The sequence below is a fragment of the Augochlora pura genome, chromosome 10 (genome assembly GCF_028453695.1).
Source record: "Augochlora pura isolate Apur16 chromosome 10, APUR_v2.2.1, whole genome shotgun sequence".
Classification (NCBI taxonomy): domain Eukaryota; kingdom Metazoa; phylum Arthropoda; class Insecta; order Hymenoptera; family Halictidae; genus Augochlora; species Augochlora pura.
The window spans coordinates 25502457-25523180 of NC_135781.1; the positions used below are offsets into that span (position 1 = coordinate 25502457).

The 20724-nt window shown below is 46.4% G+C and overlaps 1 protein-coding gene across 2 annotated transcripts in view; it reads left to right on the forward strand.

Moving 5' to 3' along the window:
• Nucleotides 1-291: 291 nt before the first annotated feature.
• The window catches only part of LOC144476051 (homeobox protein aristaless), a 122751-nt gene continuing 102318 nt past the window's right edge, over nt 292-20724 (forward strand). The window contains exons 1-2 of one of the 2 annotated variants that reach the window (XM_078192611.1): nt 292-699; nt 781-1572. In XM_078192611.1, coding sequence (XP_078048737.1) covers nt 1422-1572 — 151 coding nt within the window. In that variant the 5' untranslated portion in view covers nt 292-699; nt 781-1421. Of the gene's footprint in view, nt 1573-20724 lie in introns of both variants that reach the window. The other variant, XM_078192610.1, reaches the window with a different exon arrangement.

Here is a 20724-nt window from a genome sequence, read left to right on the forward strand (position 1 = left end):
CGTCAAGGCCACCGGAACAATACCAAGAACCCGGGATCACCATCCCGAGTGAGATCTCGCAATGAGCAGCCGCCGTAGCCTGATCCTATAACTGAAAGGAATTCGCGGAGAGGAACGCTCGTGGGTGGATCATTGTAGGCGGAGCTCCGACCCCTCGGAAACTCCATTTTGTTCGTGGAGGGCGTTCCCATCGATCCACCTTCCCCTCTACTACTTGGTGGGCACCACCTTGACGCAGCTCGACCTTTTCCAGGTGGAGGGAACGCGAGCGCGAACATTGCCGAACAGGAGTTCGCGATACGAGTGTGCTAGCTCGCCGCTGCCGGGCACTGGTTCTCGTCAGGTAGTCGCGTGGCACCGTGTTACTTGCCTCGCGCTGCGTCCTCTCTCACCTGTTCGAGCTCACCTGTCAAACGGCCGCCGGCGCCTGGGCTCCTGCGACGAACCACCTCGTCATGGACAACCTCGGGCCCTGTGCCTCCGGTTCTCGCGGTCGCGGAGTGTGACCCATTTCGGGAGCCCGCGCGGAACCAGCTCGAACAAGATCACATTGATCCCCGTGCACCGAGATCACCCGAGATCGCAGAGATCGTCGCCGAGTCGGTCGAAGCTAATTCCGTGAATGAGGACTCGATCGGTAAACACAACAACGAAGGTCGTCACGGGTGTGCCGAGCCGTGGGTTCATTGATATTTCCAGGTAACGAGTCCGCCGAATACGCGTTGGCACACAAACGCCGGTTTATTGCTCGACATATTCGCGACAATTTTGTCTCTTCAGTCTGCAATGGTACGTGTCGCCGTCGACTATCGGCAATCAACGAGATCGATCACGAGCAGCAGCACTTCCTCTTCCTCTGGCTGTATCTTGGCTGCCGCCCGTCCTAGTCGATTCTGGAGCACCAAGTTCTGGGAGCAAAGAAGACTTGTATCGCGATAAATCCGCGATATCGACCGTCGCGGATAAGTATCAAATTTCCGGCGGAGCCAAAGCTCGCCGATCGGCCGAATATTGCGCTGGTATTCCGTCGAGAATACGATAAGAATGCACGAGATATCGTGATCGGGCTGATTAGCACCCTTTCGGCGTGGCGGACCGAGATGCGCGGCGATCGGCGAGTGCTCGGAATCTCTGGTGCATTGACCAACGAATAAATGTTAGAGGACGATCGGTCGACGATTGGTCAGCAACGATTTTTGACTCTGGATAAGGAAATTTTTGTTCGGATTGACGGCTTTGACTTGGATCACGGTGCGAGTCGCACGAGCTGACACGTTTCTCGTTGCGCAACGATCGGTATGCTTTGGTTCCGATGTGTACAGTGACCGAGGACACGAGAGTTCCTCCATCTTACCACCCCCGTTGCACCGAGGATCGTTTCGCTATCTTGGAGCGACAGTGAGCGGATCCCAAGGACTATCATGGATTTGAGCACAACGCCGAGAAGGGCCACGGATGGCGTCGGTGACCTTCAGAAGACGCGGGTCGCTAAGAGCGTGTTCAGTATTCGAAGCCTGGTCGACGTAGAAGAAGCAGACATGCCTGCGTCCGAAGACAACGAGAGATCGCACAGTGAGTCGACAATTATTTATTTTCGATTCGATGGACTGCGGATTTCGTGGTTACGGCAGAAAACAAAGACTTTTACAGTAAAATCGTTTAGAGAATTTTTCAGCGCTATTTCACTTACTATCTCCGAGTAACTAAAGTTTCTAAGATGTAGATGTCTAGAAACTTCTGTCTCGCGGTCGATTTTTATTTGCCAGAAAAATCCGCCGTCTATTTTTCAGCAACAATGTTATCGTTATTGTATCGAGCTCGAGACGATGCTCGAGCGATAACGGATCGTGATTGATTTGATTTCGACGGTCGAAACCGACGGTCGTCCCGCTAGATTTTATTCGTGTTTTTTCGCGTCGTTGTTAGTTCTTTATCTTCATGCAATCTCTTGCTCTTCCGTAGATTGTTTTTACAAAATCGAATCGAGAGGCGCATTTGCCGCGGGAAAACCGAACGCGAATGATTGCTATTCTTCCATAATAGAAGCGCTCTTTCGTGGTTCGTTAACTCGAACATGACATAAACGCGCGGAGATCCGCAATCTACGGCATGCTGGACGAATATATCGCGTTTGATCTATGTTTGATGGTCTTCTTCCACTGATTTCAACCGTTTCAAAATGGCTTCCGGGTAAATGTGCTTGCGGCACGTACCGACTATCTATCGCGTATACACTTTGTGAATTTTACTTTCGAGGAAATTGCCGTGACAAACGTTCTCGGTGTCGGAACTCTCGATCCGTTACACGAACGAGACCGCATTAGATGCAAAAGACATCGGAAATCAAGTATTAGATTATAGTAATTCAAACCAGAGAGATCGTTCAAGTATCTTGTCGGATGAGTGGATGTTATTGATGTCATTAGACACTCGCTCGCAGTTATCGCGGATTTCTACACGAGCGCGGTTATAGGTGACGACTGAAATATTGAGTGAGAATGGAAGTGTCTCTTCGAGAAATAAGTTGTTCTTCATTTCCATAACGCGTCCGGTTGAAGCATGTTCCCCGTTGCTCGAACACGTCGGAACATTAAGTATTCGTTAATCTTTGTGTTTAATAGATATAATTGCCAGACTGCCGATTTTTATGCAAAACGAAAGTTGTCGTCGCTAATTGCAAGATGCAGGAACTACATAGGCGTTCCATTACGTTTCTTAAGAATTTCAATCAGTCGGCAATAATGCAACAGGATTTTGAAATTCTCTGAGTGTTTTCACTGCTCTGTATTAAACATTTTTCTCATGGATGCATGAAATCTGCAGTCTAACAATTACATGCGCATATGAATAATGTTCACATGCATGAATACAGCCGAATATTCAAAATTCTCTAATTGTTGTATTTAATACAAGTGTATAGAAATGCTTCAGGTTAATATTCGTATAAGGAGGTTACAGGTATAATTAGCAATTTATTCCGAAGAATAAAATTGATAGGCAGATCAAGAAAAACGAGCAGAAAATGTTAGAATATCTAAATTTGTTTACATTGTTAAAGTTCGTTAATTAGCAAGGCTTTGTGCAACATTAAAATTTTCTGATACGATTAGTACGAAAGTAGACGAAAATCCGCGATTCCTCTTCTCGAAATTGGAATGTGACCTATTCTATTGAATTACCTATTATTTGTATCAATCGTCCCCGGATCTAAGCAAGCCCGTGTTTACTTTTGCCAAACAAATTAAGGTCCCACCGTAACTTCATTCTCGTCGCGAGAGACGTGTAAACACGCGGTGCGCGACCGTGGACAACGGCGCTCATTGAGCTGGTCGCGTTGTCAGAACTGCCGCGTGGTTGGTTCCGTCGCGTTCGAGGATCCAGCTTCGGGCCGATGCGATCGAAGGATGGTGGATCTCGCGTACGAACTTTCTAGGAACCGAACCGAACCGAACCGTCCGGCGCATTCCGCCGCCGAGAAACGCGCCGGTTCGAGCGAACGTTTTTGCCGGCGAACGCCTTTTGTGCCCCGTGGTTCAAGCCCGGGGAACAGGCCAGTCCTTGTAGAGCGATCGAGTCAATTAAGGCTCACTTATGCTCCGGTAAATTGCGATAAGACGACGATTAAGTTGAAATTAGCTCGCCGCTGACCACCCTCCCCCTCCCCCCTTCGAGCGCGGCCCCTCGGCCGCGGTTCGCCTTGCACCCGGTCGGCTCGCGGCAAAAACTGTATCAATGTCGTTATTGCCGACACGTATCGAAGCTAAATTAATACCCGTTCGCCGGAGCGCTCCAATTAAACGAGTTACACGAAATCGAGCGGAGTTTCTTTCGTTCCGCGGATCCGAGCTTGCTTTATCTCCTGATCGGCGGGAGAGGTTGGGGCACTCCCGAGCCCTGGGAAAGCCTGTCCTGTTCCGCTCGGGCCGAAAACGCGCGCGTCTCGCCGCTCCGAGTTTTCAGCTCGGCCACAGCTGCGACGGTGGTCGATATGCAAAGCCGACCGGGTACGCGGCGATAGCTCGCATTACTCGACTTTCCTCGCGGAAAATAAATAGCAAATTACCATTTAACCGTTCGGCCGATAAAGCGAAACGAGCCCGCGCGCGCGATAACGGAATCTCATTCCACGGAGCGTAAGCGTATCGCATCGTTATCGGGTAATTAACAAGATAGCCTGCCGATTAACAAATTATGGTGGCGAGCGCGCGGGGTCGCCGACGGGTCGGCTCGCCTGTTTCTTCTTCACGCACATCAATCGTCGACGCGTTCGCTGCGTCAAACTTGCGAACGCATTTTCAAAACTGTCGGCAGAATCGCGGATGTTTTCATACGTCTCGTTCGAAGCCCGCTGTTTCAGTATTTTTGGAAGCGTCTCGCGATTGGTGCAATCTTATCGACGGCTATTTCGCGTTGTTATTGGTGTTATCGCAGTGAGAAAATCTTGATCGCCCGCTCGTCTTGACTTGCGTCGGTATCTTTTAATTAATGCTAATTCTTCGATTTTCATTATCGACGGTCGCATTGCCACCGCTGCTGCGATGACGTACGATTCCTGTTTTATTGACACCAGAAGTACCAAGCCGGGTTGTGTAATAAATTCATCCGCGGATCTCTGATATCTAGGCAAAGATAGGCAAAATTACGCGAATTCAAAGCAATAGATTAGGTGACTTCTGAAATATGTTCTCGTCTGGCTATTGCTATGCAACTTGGTTTAAATTAAAGCTAGAAGCATCTACTTTAAGGTAGGGTAAATTAGTTTGCAATAGAACGATGAGATCATTTTGAAAAATTGAAAAGGATTACTTACGACATTATGGTGTTTGCAAGATTTAAAAGGAAAAGTTCAGATGGATTCTAAGAGCTGTTTCTATAGAGTTATTTCGATGTGACTTAGCTTAAATAAAAAATTATAAAAAATAAATAAAATAAAATTTTATCGATATAAAACTTTAATGAAAAATTGCCTACGAGAGATTTGTAGATAAACGTTTTGAATCAAGCATACACTGTAATCGAAACTGTACGAAGTTTAAGTGAATCCAATTTCGTCATTGTTATAAACCAATATACATTAGTCGCGTTTAGGGCTCTATAGTTCAAGTATTGATAGCATAGCGGTCATTTTCGAACAATTCTAATCGAACAACGGTACGCAATAGGTTCTAGCAATTACGTAACAACCGCATAATCTACCTATCACATATGTTTTCCTTAGATTTAGTTGGTCAGTGCTCTCACGCCTTTTCGATGACTATCACCCGAATCTCGTCTTCCGCTAGGGATTAACTTTTATCACACCGGTCAATATTACTCCGATATCTATTAACCGGGTTTTTAAAGCATGTGTACTTCATTGTGTCGCTACATTCTTGCGACGAGAAATTATTATCAATTTGTCACGAGTATACTGTTGACGTTGTTTATAGCAATTCCGTGCTTTAATCAAAAATTGATTAGTTTTCCTCTTGTCCCTAGCGTAGCAGACATTCGATTCAAAAATTGAATTTTAAACAAAATTTACTGATGAGGTGGCCATTTAAATAAATTAGGTCACAAAAGACCCAGTAACGAGCCGAGGGTTAACTGATGGCTTGCCGGTCAAACAACTAAAAACGTAGGAACAATTGTATCGGTTCGACGATCGCTCCGAAAATTATCGCGACGTTCGGTACTCTGTCACGCGTGATATCCGTGGATAAACCACAGACAAGGAATTTGCACCGACACCCGTTTGTTACGACTGAAGCTCAGCCGCCCCGGTAATTTTACTAACAAAACGCCTCATAATCGTGGAACAATTCAGGCTGCGTCGTGCTTCGTTATCGCCTCCTTGGTCTTTTTTCTATCTTTTACGCGTTTATTTAATCATCACCGGCCATCTTGCGCCGGAATATCTTTTCTAGCACGGACGTGTCTCACTGGGAATGTTCGAGACGACTTGACAAATTGGTAGCCGCCATTTCTGGTTTCGGTGTTCCAATGGCCGGAAACGTTTAACTCGTCGTAGGGTTGATCTCCGCCAATGGGGCTCGACGATCAGAGGGGAAGGTTCTCGGTCGATTGGCTTCGATAGGGGTGGGACTTGCACCGGATAGAGCCGTTAATCCACCCTCGACGACAAAATGCCGAAGAACTGAAATCGTTCAGTTAGATATCGCGGTTCGATGATTTTTAAAAATTCCTAAAATCACATTTATCGTTTTGAAGTTAATGAAATTGTGAATACTCCCTCATAGAATATGATCGACTAAATTCCTACATTTAAGCGTTCATTATAATTAGTAGACTGCGGATTTTAGCCATTTATAGAAAAACCGAATAAACGAAACAACACTAAACGCCAGAAGAATTTAAAAGTACCGATGAATTACTCTTATTCTATTAACATTGTTAGAAGAAGAAATATTCTTTTACCTAACTGCAATGTATTAATACTAAATGGCGAAAGGGCTAAATGAATAGTGTTCTCGTCGTTTTAAAGTGACACACGGTAATTATTTTCATTTTTCCAATTATCCAAGAAAGTAGACCGAAGGAACGGTAGCAATTTCGCTGCGCGTCAGCAAGAATATATTTTAAGGGTTGAAGTAGCAAGCATTTCGGAGATAATTTAATTGCAAAAGGGTGCGTCGAACGTGTCTGCGAGCCTCTGAAACGATCGAGGGGTGGGACAAGGGTGGAAAGGGGTTGGAACGGCTTCGATGGCGGTGGCAGCGGCAGGTTCGGCCAGCAACAACGAGCATGTTGATTGCGAAAAAGAAGGAACGCGCACCGTTCTCTCAATAACGCGCGCCGAGAAACCCATAAATAACCGGTGGTCGGAGTTTTACGCGTGCGTATACACGATAGACCGCGGAACCCGGTGATTGGTCGACCCGGTAGAGCCTGCTAATTGTGTTTTATTAGCGTTCTCTTTCCCCTCGCCGGCGGACGGACGCGCAGCCTTCGCTAACTAACCTCCGCCCATGTACTAACTATAAACGACATTGTTATTAAGGGTCCTTACACTGTATCTAAGAACCCACACAGTTGCTCGCGTGCGTACAAGCGAAGCCTCTGCCCGGTTCGCCCGACCTAAACTCGCTACCTCTTCTCGTTAAGGGCTGTTAAGGAGCCGGCCGTCGAGGGTCTAACGCTCTTCCAGGGACCTCCGGGCCAAACGTGCACGCACGGTACCCTGCGAGCTCTGTCTTCGTGGTCTTACTTGGTCCTCTGTTCGACAGAGTCCCTTCTTGGTCTCGATCGGCTCGAATCGCCGGCTTTACGGCGCATCGAAACTGGAGCAGGGAAATGCATCCTTCGTGACCTAGATGAGTACGCTCGAGAAGACCGATGAACGCTTTTGCAATTTTGGCACCCCTTAAATTAAGAATCTGATTACAGAATGATGTCGTTTAAAAATCAATGCACGTTTCGGTTGCTGATGGATGTATGTTGGTCTGCCTCCTGGTGGATTTAATTGTAACCTACCAAAAGACACCTCGTCTTCAGCACTTTGAGGTTAGATCCTTATTAGAATATCTCCACTATGTACGAATGCGACAGGACCGCGGGTCGCCTGCCACATTTAATCCGTGACCCATTAAAATTTCTCTGATTGTAATAATTTCTTACAAGAAAAAGAATATTCATATTATATCGTGTACCTGCATTTGTTAAACTGTTCAAATATTTATGACGGGAGAACAGAATATGATTCCGATTTGGAAAAACAGGATCAACTTCATATTCAACATGTTATTTCGAAAACTGTCCATCGCTTGTCAGACTCGAGGTACGTCAATTTGTTTAGACACTGAATAAGAATGAAATAGACTGGATTTGTTTACTCGAGGTCTCTTATTTCATTGCAATGAAAACCGTCGCACCAGTTAAAGATCCTCGACTATCTAAGCGTGCTATTGCTAACAAGTTTATCACGCAAGCAGCCAACCCTCTTATTAAGTCTGAAACGAATTCCAGGAATGCGTTCACAGGTTTGCACCTCGCCTACCGGTTTCCATCGCGAAGGTTAATTGTCGACGTCCACGAGGAGCGAACGATCCCCGGTCGACTACGAAAGGATCGTTGGATACCGATTCGCCGATCGGACCCGTTTCCTCCGGTCGCCGGAAAGGCCGGCCGTTTACAATATTACGGAGCGAACGCGGACCGCAGGAAGGGGTTAATCGAACGAGCTGGATCCGCGCGAACCCGGTCCCGGGATCTATTCACTGGCCGAGCCCGCGGCCCATTAAAGCGCATTACTTGGCTAATGCTCGATTGTAAAATAGAACGAGCCACAGGCCGCGGAGCAGTCGGCGGAGGAGCGCGGGCCCGAGTTATCTATCGTCGAGCATCGTTCTTCGAACAGGTCGTTTCGATAGCTGGCCGAACGAGAGCGTGCCGAAGACCGTGTTGGGTCCTGGTGCAATAGAAACACCGCTCGTTCGGCTAACGAGCCACGATTCTCGTGGGCTGCGCGAGACGCGGCGATGTCGGAGCAGCGTCTTCGGTTCGGCAGGAACGATCGTCGCGACGACGTGTACAACGGCGAGGAGAAAACGCGAGCCAATTCGAGCGAATCTGATGAAACACGAGCCGCGGAACGAACCGAAACGGTTACCGCGTATTCTTGCGTGACGCGTTATTAGCCGATTGGCTCATTAATCGCTCCGTCGGCGCGAGACAGCCGAACCCTCTGCGCCCGCCCCCGCGACACCCCTCCAACAGCCGTTCCGATACCGAGTAATTGCTAATCGCTAATTGCGAGCTGAAACACTCCATCCAATTAACCCTCCCATGAGCGAGAGCCGCCGACTATGATCCCTGTCCGTGGCCCCGCGTTTCCACCCCCTTGTTCCATCGCCCATCCACGGACCTATGCCCCCCGACCATGGTAAATCGACCACTTTCCTACCCGAGATCGGTCTACCGGAAAATTTTCAGAGAAACGGAAGCTTCGAATGGTTTTTCTAATTATGTAATACGTAATTACACGCTATTTTTCCACGGGGTTCCCGTTGCTCTCCGATAGCTAACAGTTTCGTTCCGGTAAAACATAACTGTTTCGTTTCTCATTTGACATCTTCCAATTTTTTTTCTCCTGCTCTGTGCGGACATCGTAGCGATAACGAGCTCGAAGAGTAACACCGTTTAGGAAATCGTGCGGTACTAATTTTCGCATTTCGCGTTATCGGGCTCGGTGAATTTGTTCTCGAATATATGGCATCGTTAATTACGAATTCTTTATTGACTCGCAGATAACGGCGAATTGATTGGCAACACTTATCGCGTTCCAGTATATTTGTTATCGGAGTGGGCGATTTTATGAACCGACAACAGGTGTTAATGTGCAAAATAGTGGGGTGCTTCTATGCTAACGAATGCTGACGTTTATCGTAAGAGCCCAGTTAATCGGAAGAGATCTATTTACAAAAGGAAATTCAGATTAAAGAAGTGATTTCTTAATTCTTGCATTACTGTGTCTACTATGGTTTCTGCGAATTCTTCGATTGCGGTTTAATTCAAACGAGACAAGCGTTTCGTACGTGTAGCGTTTGTTGCAAAAAATTATCAAACGCACTTCAATTAAAGAAGAAAATTACTTTAAATTAATTTAAAAGTCACATATTCGGCTCAATTAAAGCGATGAACAATGAACGGTATAATTAGTACAGAATTCGCTCTGAGAAATGTTCAACTGCAAATATTATTTGAAAAGCAACCGTGCATATTTATTGATCGTTAGAAATCCTAGTACCGAGTCTAACACGACGTTATAGATTATAGAAGATAGGGTTGAGGCCTCGGCTGGATAAGTGTGCTCCCCAGCCCTTGTTACGGCTCATCCGATTCACGTCACCTGTTAACTCGGTCGGCCCGGCCTAATCGTCGCTGGAACACCGGCGTCATGTGTCGTGCGGTAAACGATGCCTCCCTCTTCCACCGTTCCCTCGTTATTCGCCCCCTTCCATCCCCCGCCGGCTCGCCCTAATGAAATTTCTTCTCCGGAGCGAACGTCAACGTAAACAGCCCCGTGCGCGAACAGAGAAAGCTGAAGAGAGGGGGGTTGGGAATGAGAAGGAGAGAGAGAAAGAGGGAGAGAGAGAGGGGGAGAGAGAGAGAAGGAATGGGAGGAGGAAGGGGACAGGTACCCCTTTCGATCAATTAGGGCTAATAAATGGCGTCCACGGTGGGGTCGTCTATGGCGATGGAGCGAGCCAACGGGGAACAGGGGAAATATTATTCGAGCCGGCCGTCAGGTCTGTGGGTTTATGCTATTAAAAATGTAAATATCTGCCGGCGGCTCGTTATCGGATGTAAATATGGCGGCGGGCCGAAACCAGACGGGGAGGGGTGGATTTCCAGCTCCTTTGTTTCGTTATTTATTGGAATGTGGGCCACGGCTCCAGGAAACCCACGCTTCCACTCTGACCAGCGACCGAGAACCGTACCCTTCTCGATCCATGCTCGATCTCCAGCCCGATCCTACCGACCGATCGCGAGATCGTCCCTTTTCTCGCGAATACCTAATTACTGTCCAATAATCTTCTCGCTTTTCTCGCTCGTTTTTTCGCTTTAGCCTCGCGAAACAAAGAGTCGCTATCGCACAAACGACGCCGATGATCAGCACTATTTCATGACTTCTTTTACGAATTCTTTTGGTAATTTTATGAATTCTTTGGCGAATTCTTTTACGAATTCTTGTAGATTTTATCGCTGAAATTGTTCGTCACAATTTTCTCACTGTGTTTAGTTATAAATGTGTTATTATATTAAAGTAATCTTTTCCATGCATGACTTAGTTAATTTATTATTGCAGAGGGAAGAACAACGAATGTAACTGTGTTTATTTGACTTCACTTATGGTATTCATTCGACAATAATAAAAAATGTAGATATAATTCAACGATTAGTATAGATGTTATTCCATTCACCGCGTTTCTAAATAGTCCACAAATCGGACGCAATTGTATCGCAACCAAAACTATTCGAACGTATGAGAATCCACGGTTCTACGATTAATTCCGAAACGATTCCTCCGTCAGCATTTGACGATAATGTACAACGACGATCTACAGCTCCGCGGTCAGTCCGGGAGCTGCTCGGTTTACGATCTACCCGGGCAGACCATAAGTCAGAAATATGCAAAGGAAAAGCCGATTCGAAGCCGAGACCCCACGTTCTTCGAATTAACGCGTCCCGGAACAAAAATCGTAAAATTCCGTGAGAATCACGGACCCCGACGCGTCTATATTAATTTATCGTTCCATAAATAAAGCGTTTATTCCGTCGGATTGATTTACGGCATCTACATTAATTAACTTCTAATTGGCGGTCTGCCCGGCGCACACGTGTCTCTGCTCTCCGTTGTTCGATCTGGCCGTCCGGCCGTCCGTGTTCCCTTCGTTTTCCCTCTCTTTTTCTTTCTCTATCCGGGATGTCGATGGTTTCTGCGAGCGGAGCGCAAACGTTAACGAGCCGAACATTCTACTTATGATATTTACTCGGGTCCGCCCTGGGTCCCGTTTTATTGAGTCATATATCAAATCTCGGAGCCTAAAGAACCAAGTCAGAGGAGGGAAAGGACGAGCGCCGGCGTCTCTGCTCGCTCCTCTTCCCCGGGTATTTACACACCGAAAACACGTTGCTTGCTCGTCAGCCCCCGATTGTCAGTCCCTCGGGGGCTGCGGACCGTTCCTGGCATAAATCGTGTCAATCCCGCGGAACCTCCCTTTTTAACGGAGGCCGATTGTCGCGGCGCACGCAGCCGGTATTTATAACGGCGACGGAATTGTTTTATCGGGCTAATGAATGCGAAACTGCCTCGCCTCGGAGACCACACGAAATTACTTGGACCGACGCGACTCCTGACTCCGGCTTGCCACAGGGTGACACAACTTGAACATATTGAAACTCTGCCTCTTAACTCATTCGCTTCGTTATGCCGTCTCGTGTTCTCCGTTGCAACAGGTTCGTTGCAAGTAGCTCCGGAGCAGATTTGTATTCTATTTTTAGTTTTGATAATATATTTATCACACTCTAGAATATACTCTTTATATTACAGTGGAATCGATGGATGTTAGCAGACAATAGAGATTTTACAAAAAATTTTGCAAAACAATAGAGAGCATGTCAGACAAAACCAAATATCTTTAGCCTAATAGAAAGGTCGCGTGACAATGTGTGTCTGACAGATGTCACAATTAGTCGATTACAACAGCTTTATTTTAAAGAAAATAATTACGTTTTATTCTTACGATGCGTCGTTTTTAATAATTTTCTAAAATCTAGTTTCCTCCTCGGCTCGTTGCGCTGTAACTTCTTCTATCTGGTCAAAGCTTCTCCGTTCCATGCCGGAAAGAATATTTCTATTTATTCGATGCATTTATCTTTTTATCTTACAATGTTTATAGAACGACTGTAGACCCATAAGAATGCCGGTATTTGAAACACCGTTTCATCCAGATTACTTCGCATGTTATAATTAGTCTCGTCGAATAGCAGTTTTGTTGAAATACAATTTTATTTCGATGTAAAAAGGGGAACAGAATCTTACGATTATAACTTTCAATTAATAATCTCTGGAACAAGCACGACACAATATTGCAAGGGTTAAATGTACGTCGACGATCTTGGATTGCGAAAAGCATTCTTCGCTTATCAAAGTGTGTGTAGCACATCGTTTCTCGACACTTTTCTTTATTGACAATAATGAGCATGCTCGGTGCGCGAGCATAGGCTCGGGACAGCGTCTAACCTGCCGCGACGAAACGTTATTACGAGTAGCAGTATTATCGTTATCAGATCGCGTCCTAGGCCGGGATTGTTTAGATGATCGGCAGGTGCGTGGCATAACGACCGGTAAAATTATACCGGTAATTACGGTCGTCTTGGAAATATGCGCTCCCGGGGGATCCCTCGGAAAAAGATCCCTCGCCTCGATTGTCGCGGAAAGTGTCGTTTCCGAAATGCAACATTACCGACGGGATTAACTTGCTACTTTATTACTGTTATAACAATTAAACCGCGCTGTTTTCTTGTGCACGAGATCGCCCGGCGCTGCGCCGCGTTCTATAGAACACCGATCGTTTTTAATCTTGTACAGTCAATTACCTATTTTTATCACAGCCTCGCGTCGTAGTCGGATCCTGACGCGAACAGTTTTATGCGTCCGATCGCAACGAATGAGAAGCAAATAAAAATGCTTCCTCGGTAATCTTAATTAAATCAATTTTGAAAATTCGATAGAGTTTATACAGTTTTGTTCGTCTTTCGTGCGCAGAACGTGCTGCCACTAAATAGAAGACTCTTCGTGATCCAACTATATTGAAATATTTTTATAAAAATAGACCGAAAGCTAACGAGTTTTGAAAGCGGCTCAGTGCGTGTCTCTTTATAAGAACGATAAGATTTAATTTATTTAGATCGTCGATTATTTTGATCGTAAGACAAATTTGAATAAAAGAAGCTGTAGGAAGATTCTTGAGAAAAATTCTTCACGTTTCAAACAGTTTGAAAATAAAAGATTAGAGACCGGTCGTGCGACCGGCACGGCAGATTTAGCGTGGAAGATCGTTGGCTTCTTCCGTCGCGAAATCGTACGAAAAATCATTGAATATAATTGTCCACGATGTTTATCGTTCACCGTGATTGTCAGGGGTTGCGCGCCGCGCAACGTTCTCGAGTTGGTCGACGCTTATCGTGGACCACGATTCGAGGCTGAGCACGTTGAAGAGTCCGAGAGGCAAATCGCGACCTCCCCTCGCGCGGGGTTCCTCCCTTCGATCTTCCTCCATCCGGTTCGCATTCTCCGCTCGGCCCCGGGACGGTCGCCGCGGCTGAAATTTTTATCTCGCCTCGTGAAAGAAGTTTTTAATGGTCGTGCTTCGCGGGCCACGGTGCTGCGCCGCCGGTGCCCGGTGCCCGGTGCCCGGTGCCCGGTGCCGAGCCGCGATCCGAGAGCGTATTCTCCAGAGCGAGGATGACTTCTTCTTCGACGACCGGTCTACCCATTAGACTCGCTTTACCGCGTAGATAAATTGAACTAAAGAAATGCCCTAATTTATGGTCCTGAAAACGTAAGTGGTCGTTACCGCGATCTCGATAACTCCGCTACAACGTCGCTGACACATGTTGTCCGAGTGCTCGGTTAATTCATGTGCCGCGTATCTGATCGCGCATGAAACGCTCCTGCCATCCTCGAACGCTCTCATAGTTTCGCAACGTGGGCGCTCGCGAGATCTAGAAGCCCCCGACCTCTCCCCCGGCATCTAGCGATCCTGTCTTCCTTGCCGCCGATCCGAGTTACCGGCACGCAAGGATCATCCGGACATACGGTTACTCTGCCGTGACCAACCTCTGTGCGTTTCGTTCGTTTTTCAGCATAATCAACGTCATACTTGTCGTATAAGACGCGTTCGATTCCCTTGCTCTTTTATTTTCTTTAAAAGAAAATTAACATATAGTATAACAACGTATGGTAATTATGAGTCCTTTGGATTCATTTATACCTTCGATCTTTGCTGCTGTAAACTGTCTAGTTAAAGGTACATTTAGCAAATTTTTACAGAATTTGTTACGCAATGAGGAAACTGTGGAATATGTTCAAAGGGGGACGATAAATTATCCTCGGATACATACCTTTTTAATGTCGTTATATATTTGAGAGAATCCTCCTGTAGAAATATTAAATGTTTTCTAGAAAGTGAATTTTTCAAATTCACTGGTTTTTGTTCAGTTAGACGTATAAGTAAAGCTCGATCAATGACTTGCAGATAGCGTGTTAATTATTTTGTCATCTCTGCTTCGAAATCGGTGGAGGCTGTCAAAGCGAAAGGCAAGGGGAACGAAAAGATTTTGAAAGGGCGGTGGTGCGAGGCGAACGGATTGGGAAACGATCCTCCAGAATTTCGAGCGTCGATTCCTAAATAAGCCCTCGTCCATTTGGGACGGCCCCGAGACTGGTCTGCCAGGTTAATAGAGATTTCCATCGGATTCGTGGCGTCACAGGTTTTTTTCCGGCCGAGTCCGATTCGATTTGTCCCCTAATCGGGGCCACAATGGAGGCGGCGCGGCGCGGCGCGGCTCGCCTCGCACAGGTGTTCGCCGGCCGTGGAGTCATCGTAGCAAGACGAGGAGACGTTTTATCGAGTATCTCCTCCGGTTCTTGGCGATCGCTGTGCCGATCTCTCGCGCTCCTGGCCGACGCTAACTGTTCTTTGTCGCCGGTCGTCACCGTGCTCGTCATTAGTTCCGCGCCACGAACGAGGCGCTCGCCGCGCCGGACCTTTCCACGGGGAACGTTCCTCGAAGCGCGAGAGAAAAGGCGAATGGCTGACCCGCAGTTGAAGAACGAACGAGAATGAACAGTTCGGCTCGAACGAGCCCGAGCGTTCTCCGGGGAATGAAATTATCTTGTGACAGCAGGCCACGAGTTTTCCGGTGGACGATTTTTCCGTGGCCGCAGCCGCGTCTCGCTCCGTCGACTCTTTATCGAATTAAGATCTCACGAACGGCCTCCTACTCCTACTCCTTGGAGGCGCAGTCGAGACACATAAAGCTGCCAACTTTTCTCAATTTTTGTAACAATATTTATATTTTATAAGAACTGTCTAAGTTCAGTATGCAAGCGGGCGCGTAGTGAATGATTTTTAACCACTTGCTATATGGACCAGATCAAGCTTGGAATTTGAAAAGGCATTTCTGAGGGGCAAAAAGATATGTTTACTTGGCACACTTCTTCTTGTCGGCCATCGAATAATTTACATCTTTGTCGACCTTCTCGATATACACTTACCGAGAAAAGTGAAGATACGTGTTATACAGATGCATATTTCTAGGCATAGTAAACCTTCTTAGCACAGGATAAAAATCTGTCTCGTTTCAACGAAAATATTAATCTCATTCATGTTACACAAAAGAACGTTATAAACCGAAAGAACAATAAGATTTGAAAATAGAATTCTCGAAACGACGAATAACCGTACGAGTGTTGCCCGGGATCGAACGATCTCAAAGCAAAGTAGTCAAAGGAACGAACCGTGTCTTCTCGGTTTCGGTGAAATCCGGTGAAAGTTAAAGGACACGGCTCCGAGAGCCAGTTCTCCGTGGAGATGCGAAAAGAAGTGCTTCGAAGCTTCTGGACTAGAATGACCCGTTAAGCGAGACCGTTTCCGTCCGAGCGATTCGGAGGAGCGAATGATTCCATTCCGAGAATCCATTAGGAAACACGAGTTTAACACGATCGTCGATCTGGAAGCGCAGCGGGCCGAGCCACGGGATAGGATGCCGGGAATACCGATCGCTCGTCGGTGGCAGGACAAGCATTCCTGGCGACGGTGGCCAGCGAGCAAAGTGTTTTCCGTAAATTCGGTTAAGATAGGACGGCCCACCACGAAGTCGTCCCGCTATTCCAGCTCCCGATAACAGATCGCCTTTTAAACCGTCGCTCCTCGTTTCTAGCAGTCTCGGGTCCTCCGCAGTCTGTCGCTTCGTCACCGATGCTCCTTTTTCCTCGGCCGGAATCGCGAGCAAACCGTAAGGGATCGTCGACATTGCCGTCTTCCCTTTCTTCGATTCTGACTACAAAATTCGCCAACTTGTCTCTCGAAAGTTGCTCTGCAACTAATTTTCGCGTATACGTCCACTGACGTCTTCGAAAATTCATTTCTTGCGATGTAAAGCAAATTTTATTGGAAGTTGCAAGGCCCAAGTGAGTTCAAGAAGCAGTTACTCTAATTTTTTAATGGAAATTGTCTTTATTATTAATTACAAGATTCTGAAACTATGTTTACGATTATTTCTTTTCTAAAGCATGTTGATAACTTGACATTAGTACAACTTCTTGAATTGCTTAAATGCATAAAATTGGAGGCTGTCTTTTTATAATACGAAGACTATATCCCTCAGAGAATTAAATGGTGTATGAATGACTTGTATAAAGAATGAAATGCATAATATATCCTCTCGTAGCGTGCAGAATTAAATTATACTTTGTAACTCGTGGTATAAGACATACGGTCCTAATGTTGTCGATCTGTCGATGTTAATTCAAACGCTCAAAGTTAAAGAAAATAATGAATGATAGACAATTAGGATGACTTTGTCAACGATCATTGATCGCTTCCCTCTTAACTCTTCGCCGAAAGAACACGGCGGAAAATCGTCTAGACTTCTGCTTTTAGATATTCCTCGACGTCCCTAATCATCGACGCGAGTCTTACAGAAAGAAAGTACTCTCGACTTGAATTTTAAAACGACGAGGTGTTCGCGGCAACTTCGCCGACGACTCGTCCGATCGTCGGATCGAAAATTCCCCGACGATCACCTGCGGACCCGCATCGGGCATTCGAGGAGTCACGTGGAAGCCATTAGGTGCCGCGTCCCTGATCGGTTAAGAGCAGCCAGCCACCCTTCCCTCCATCGGTCTCTCCCGGTTTTTTCGTCCTTGTTCCGCCCTTTTCCCGACGCGGCGAGGTATTCCGCTATCTCGTGGACGGGTGCACGCACCAGCAATGAAGAGGCACTTACGATTAGGCCACTCGAAGGTCCACTTACGCGCGACTGTCCACTAAAAGTTGGCGCTGCTCGTAAATCGGGCCGAACTCGAGCATTTCCTCGGCGATTGTCCGTGGCCTGTCCGTCTAGACGGCTGAACGACAGTTCCCGAGATAAGGAGGGTCCTTCGCGACGACCGATCATGTTCGGACCATCCCTAGGAGCCCCTAAACGCTCTCGCGGAAATCTGTTATGGCTGTCCGATGTCCCGTGCAAGTCGCGCCGTTCTCGACTCTCTCTCTCTCTCTGCAATTTCACACCCTTTTGCAATCTCTACGTCCAGGGAAGGAATTCTTCTTGAAAGTATAGTCTCGCATAGTGCAAGATAACCTCGCTTCTTCTTCACCCTTCTTCTGCTCGACGCTATACAGGATGCGGTGAAAATGCTGTCAGAAAAATCTGTATTTTTATAAATATTTAGCTGCTTTGGAGATAAGTGCTTTTCAATTACTATATGTTCAACAAGTTTTACAGATGTGTTAATCATAATACTGAGCAACAAAGTTTGCATCGAGTGCTCGAAATTTGTCGTTCTGTTTCAAAATACTTTTCGATGTTTTAATATTAATAATATACAGCTTCGAGAAAGTATAGCCTTTTCCAACAATTATTAATGCGTACCGCACACTCGGTTATTGCAACTTCGTTGTAAATGTAAAAAAGCATAAAGAATTCGATAAATAAAATACATTTGGATACTGTGTGCTAAACCGACAGAATTTTCTCCTCGATCTATAAAATACTGTATGTATGGTATTTATACTTAAGGTTGACTTGTTTCTTAAGTTGCCACAATTCCTCCGTATGATTCAACGCCACCAAGAAGGCGGCCATTTTGGTCCCGTCAGATTTCTCAAGCTTACAAATTAATTTACTTACCGGTGATAAAAATGACACAACAATAATAGTAAGGTAGCTAGATTGATCGTTTCCGGTGATCATTCGTAGCGAACAAAATGTAATGACTCAGTCGCCATTACAGTTTTCTCTCTCTCTCTCTCTCTCTGTTTTTTGCTCGCTCACCACGAAAGGTTTGATTTATATTCATTTTAGCGGACAATCGCACTTGACGAGAATCATGGATCACCGGTTTGTTTGGCTCGTATATTCCGATTCCTAATGACGATATCGCGGGGGCCAGTTAATACGCCCGTGCCCCGACCGCGGCTGCTTAATGGATTCTCCGAACTTAGCTCCCATGATTAATTTCGCATCGATGGGCCGCGACGGAATCGTGGAACGACGCAGTACTCGCCGCTTATCGTCACGTTTCTTGATCGTTCCTCGCCTAGGTGACGTCTTCTTCGTGTCTGTCTTCGTGGCACGAGGCGCTGATCCATAACTTTCCCCGGCACGATGTCCAAATCTGCTTTTTAATGGAAGCAATTGGCTCCGAGTTCCCGACCGAGGTATAGCGTGTAAAATCACGCTGGGAAAGGGACGCTACGGAAAGCGTTTTCTGAAGGATCGTAGCAATTATTTGCAAGGGGCGCTTTAAATTATTTAAATATTGCGACGGAAAGTGGCAGTCGAGTTTCTTTTTTTTTTTTAATTAAATGGGAAGAATCGGGCTTCATTCTGCTGCGATTGGCATCTTTGAAAAAAATTTGGCAAGGTCCACGCATTTCGTCAAATTCGGCAAATTATTAATATGACAAACATGGCCTCATAGTTAACTGGTTATAGTAGCGAGGACGCGTCAAACTTAAATTCCAGAAATTCTGTTTTGAAGAAGGTGTTTCAAGAGTTAATTTAGAAGAAAACAATCATCATTCTCTGATGATTTTTCGCGGAGATATCGTTGGTCCAAATTGGCCAATTTTTACCCAAGATTTGTCTATGATATAATTATGTCGAGCAATGTATAATAAAACAGTATATATTGTGTTTAGCGCTGTGTAATTTCAGTGTCGGAAACTGTTGAGAAACAATGGATCGGAGTGTTTATTTCGCATTGTGAACAAATTCGGTGAATACAGATGAGTAAGGAGAGCCGACTGCACGAGCGAGGAGAACGAGGGTGAAGGTTTGAGGGAGAGAAAGAGAAAGAGAAAGAGAAAGAGAGAGAGAGAGAGAGGGAGAGGGTACGCACGATCGTGTTCGAGCGAAGGAGGAGTGGCGCAGAAAAGGAGACGTAACGAGAGAGTCAGGCGAGGCAGAAGGGCAAAACGAGCAGGAGTATCGCGTGCGGGATAATCAACGCCGGGCAACATTAATTATCGTTATCAGAGTCCTCGGTCTGAAGCGTCGAACAAGCAAAGAGCGCGGAGCGAGCGTGCGCGAGCTCTGCGCTCGCGAGTGTGAGTTACGCAGTCCCGGCCGTCCCGGGTGAACCTCAAAGGGACCGGCCACCCTTTGCACGGGCTAATCCACTCACTGCCGCGGATTCCTGCGGCTAGCGATGGAAATACACTCCCCGGCCTCTTAAATCCGCGATAAGACAGCTCGAAGCGAGCAAATTTCGCTTCCAATCGATGTTCGACGCTCGTATACCATGCCGCGCCGCGCCGCGGCGAATCGCGAATCTCGCTGCCGCCTGAGAAAAACTTATTCGCGCGCGTTACATTGTCCCTGTTGCCCCGCGATTAAACGCCAACAACCATCCCCGGTAGGGAAGCAATTACAATCGCTATTAATAAATTCACCGCTCTTATTCTGCTCGGTGTTGCACGGTTTTCACGCTTCTCTCCGATTCCATTTCTCTCGCGAGCTCACCGACTATAAAGTAAGCAGCGCAAAGTGGCAAACGAGCGTATTATCGAAATTGTGGAAGGTAGAGTTATCTCGCCGTCTATCTTAACAGAACTTAACAGACTTAACAGAAATGATAATCGTTCGTGTCTGTCACTGAATATAATCGAAGAATAGCTAACGCGGTAAGCAAAATGTTTTAGAATTAGTTAAAAAGCGAGCGTGTAGAAAACTATCTTGCAATTTCGCTTTCGTGAGACAGAAACAACTCAACGCTTCTCGCGAGCGAGTTGCTCCGATTCAGAAAACAGAAATTTTAATCGATTAGTGGCCGACTCTGGCGCCGATAGGGAGCGTAATCGAATATGGCAACAACATCGACAATTTCCGAAGAACTCGTCGGAACGGTTCGTGAATTTTTTCGCGTACATAAGGCGACCCGGTTCGCAAGAAAATCTGTGATCGGGACAACGGTTCGCACGCGATCCG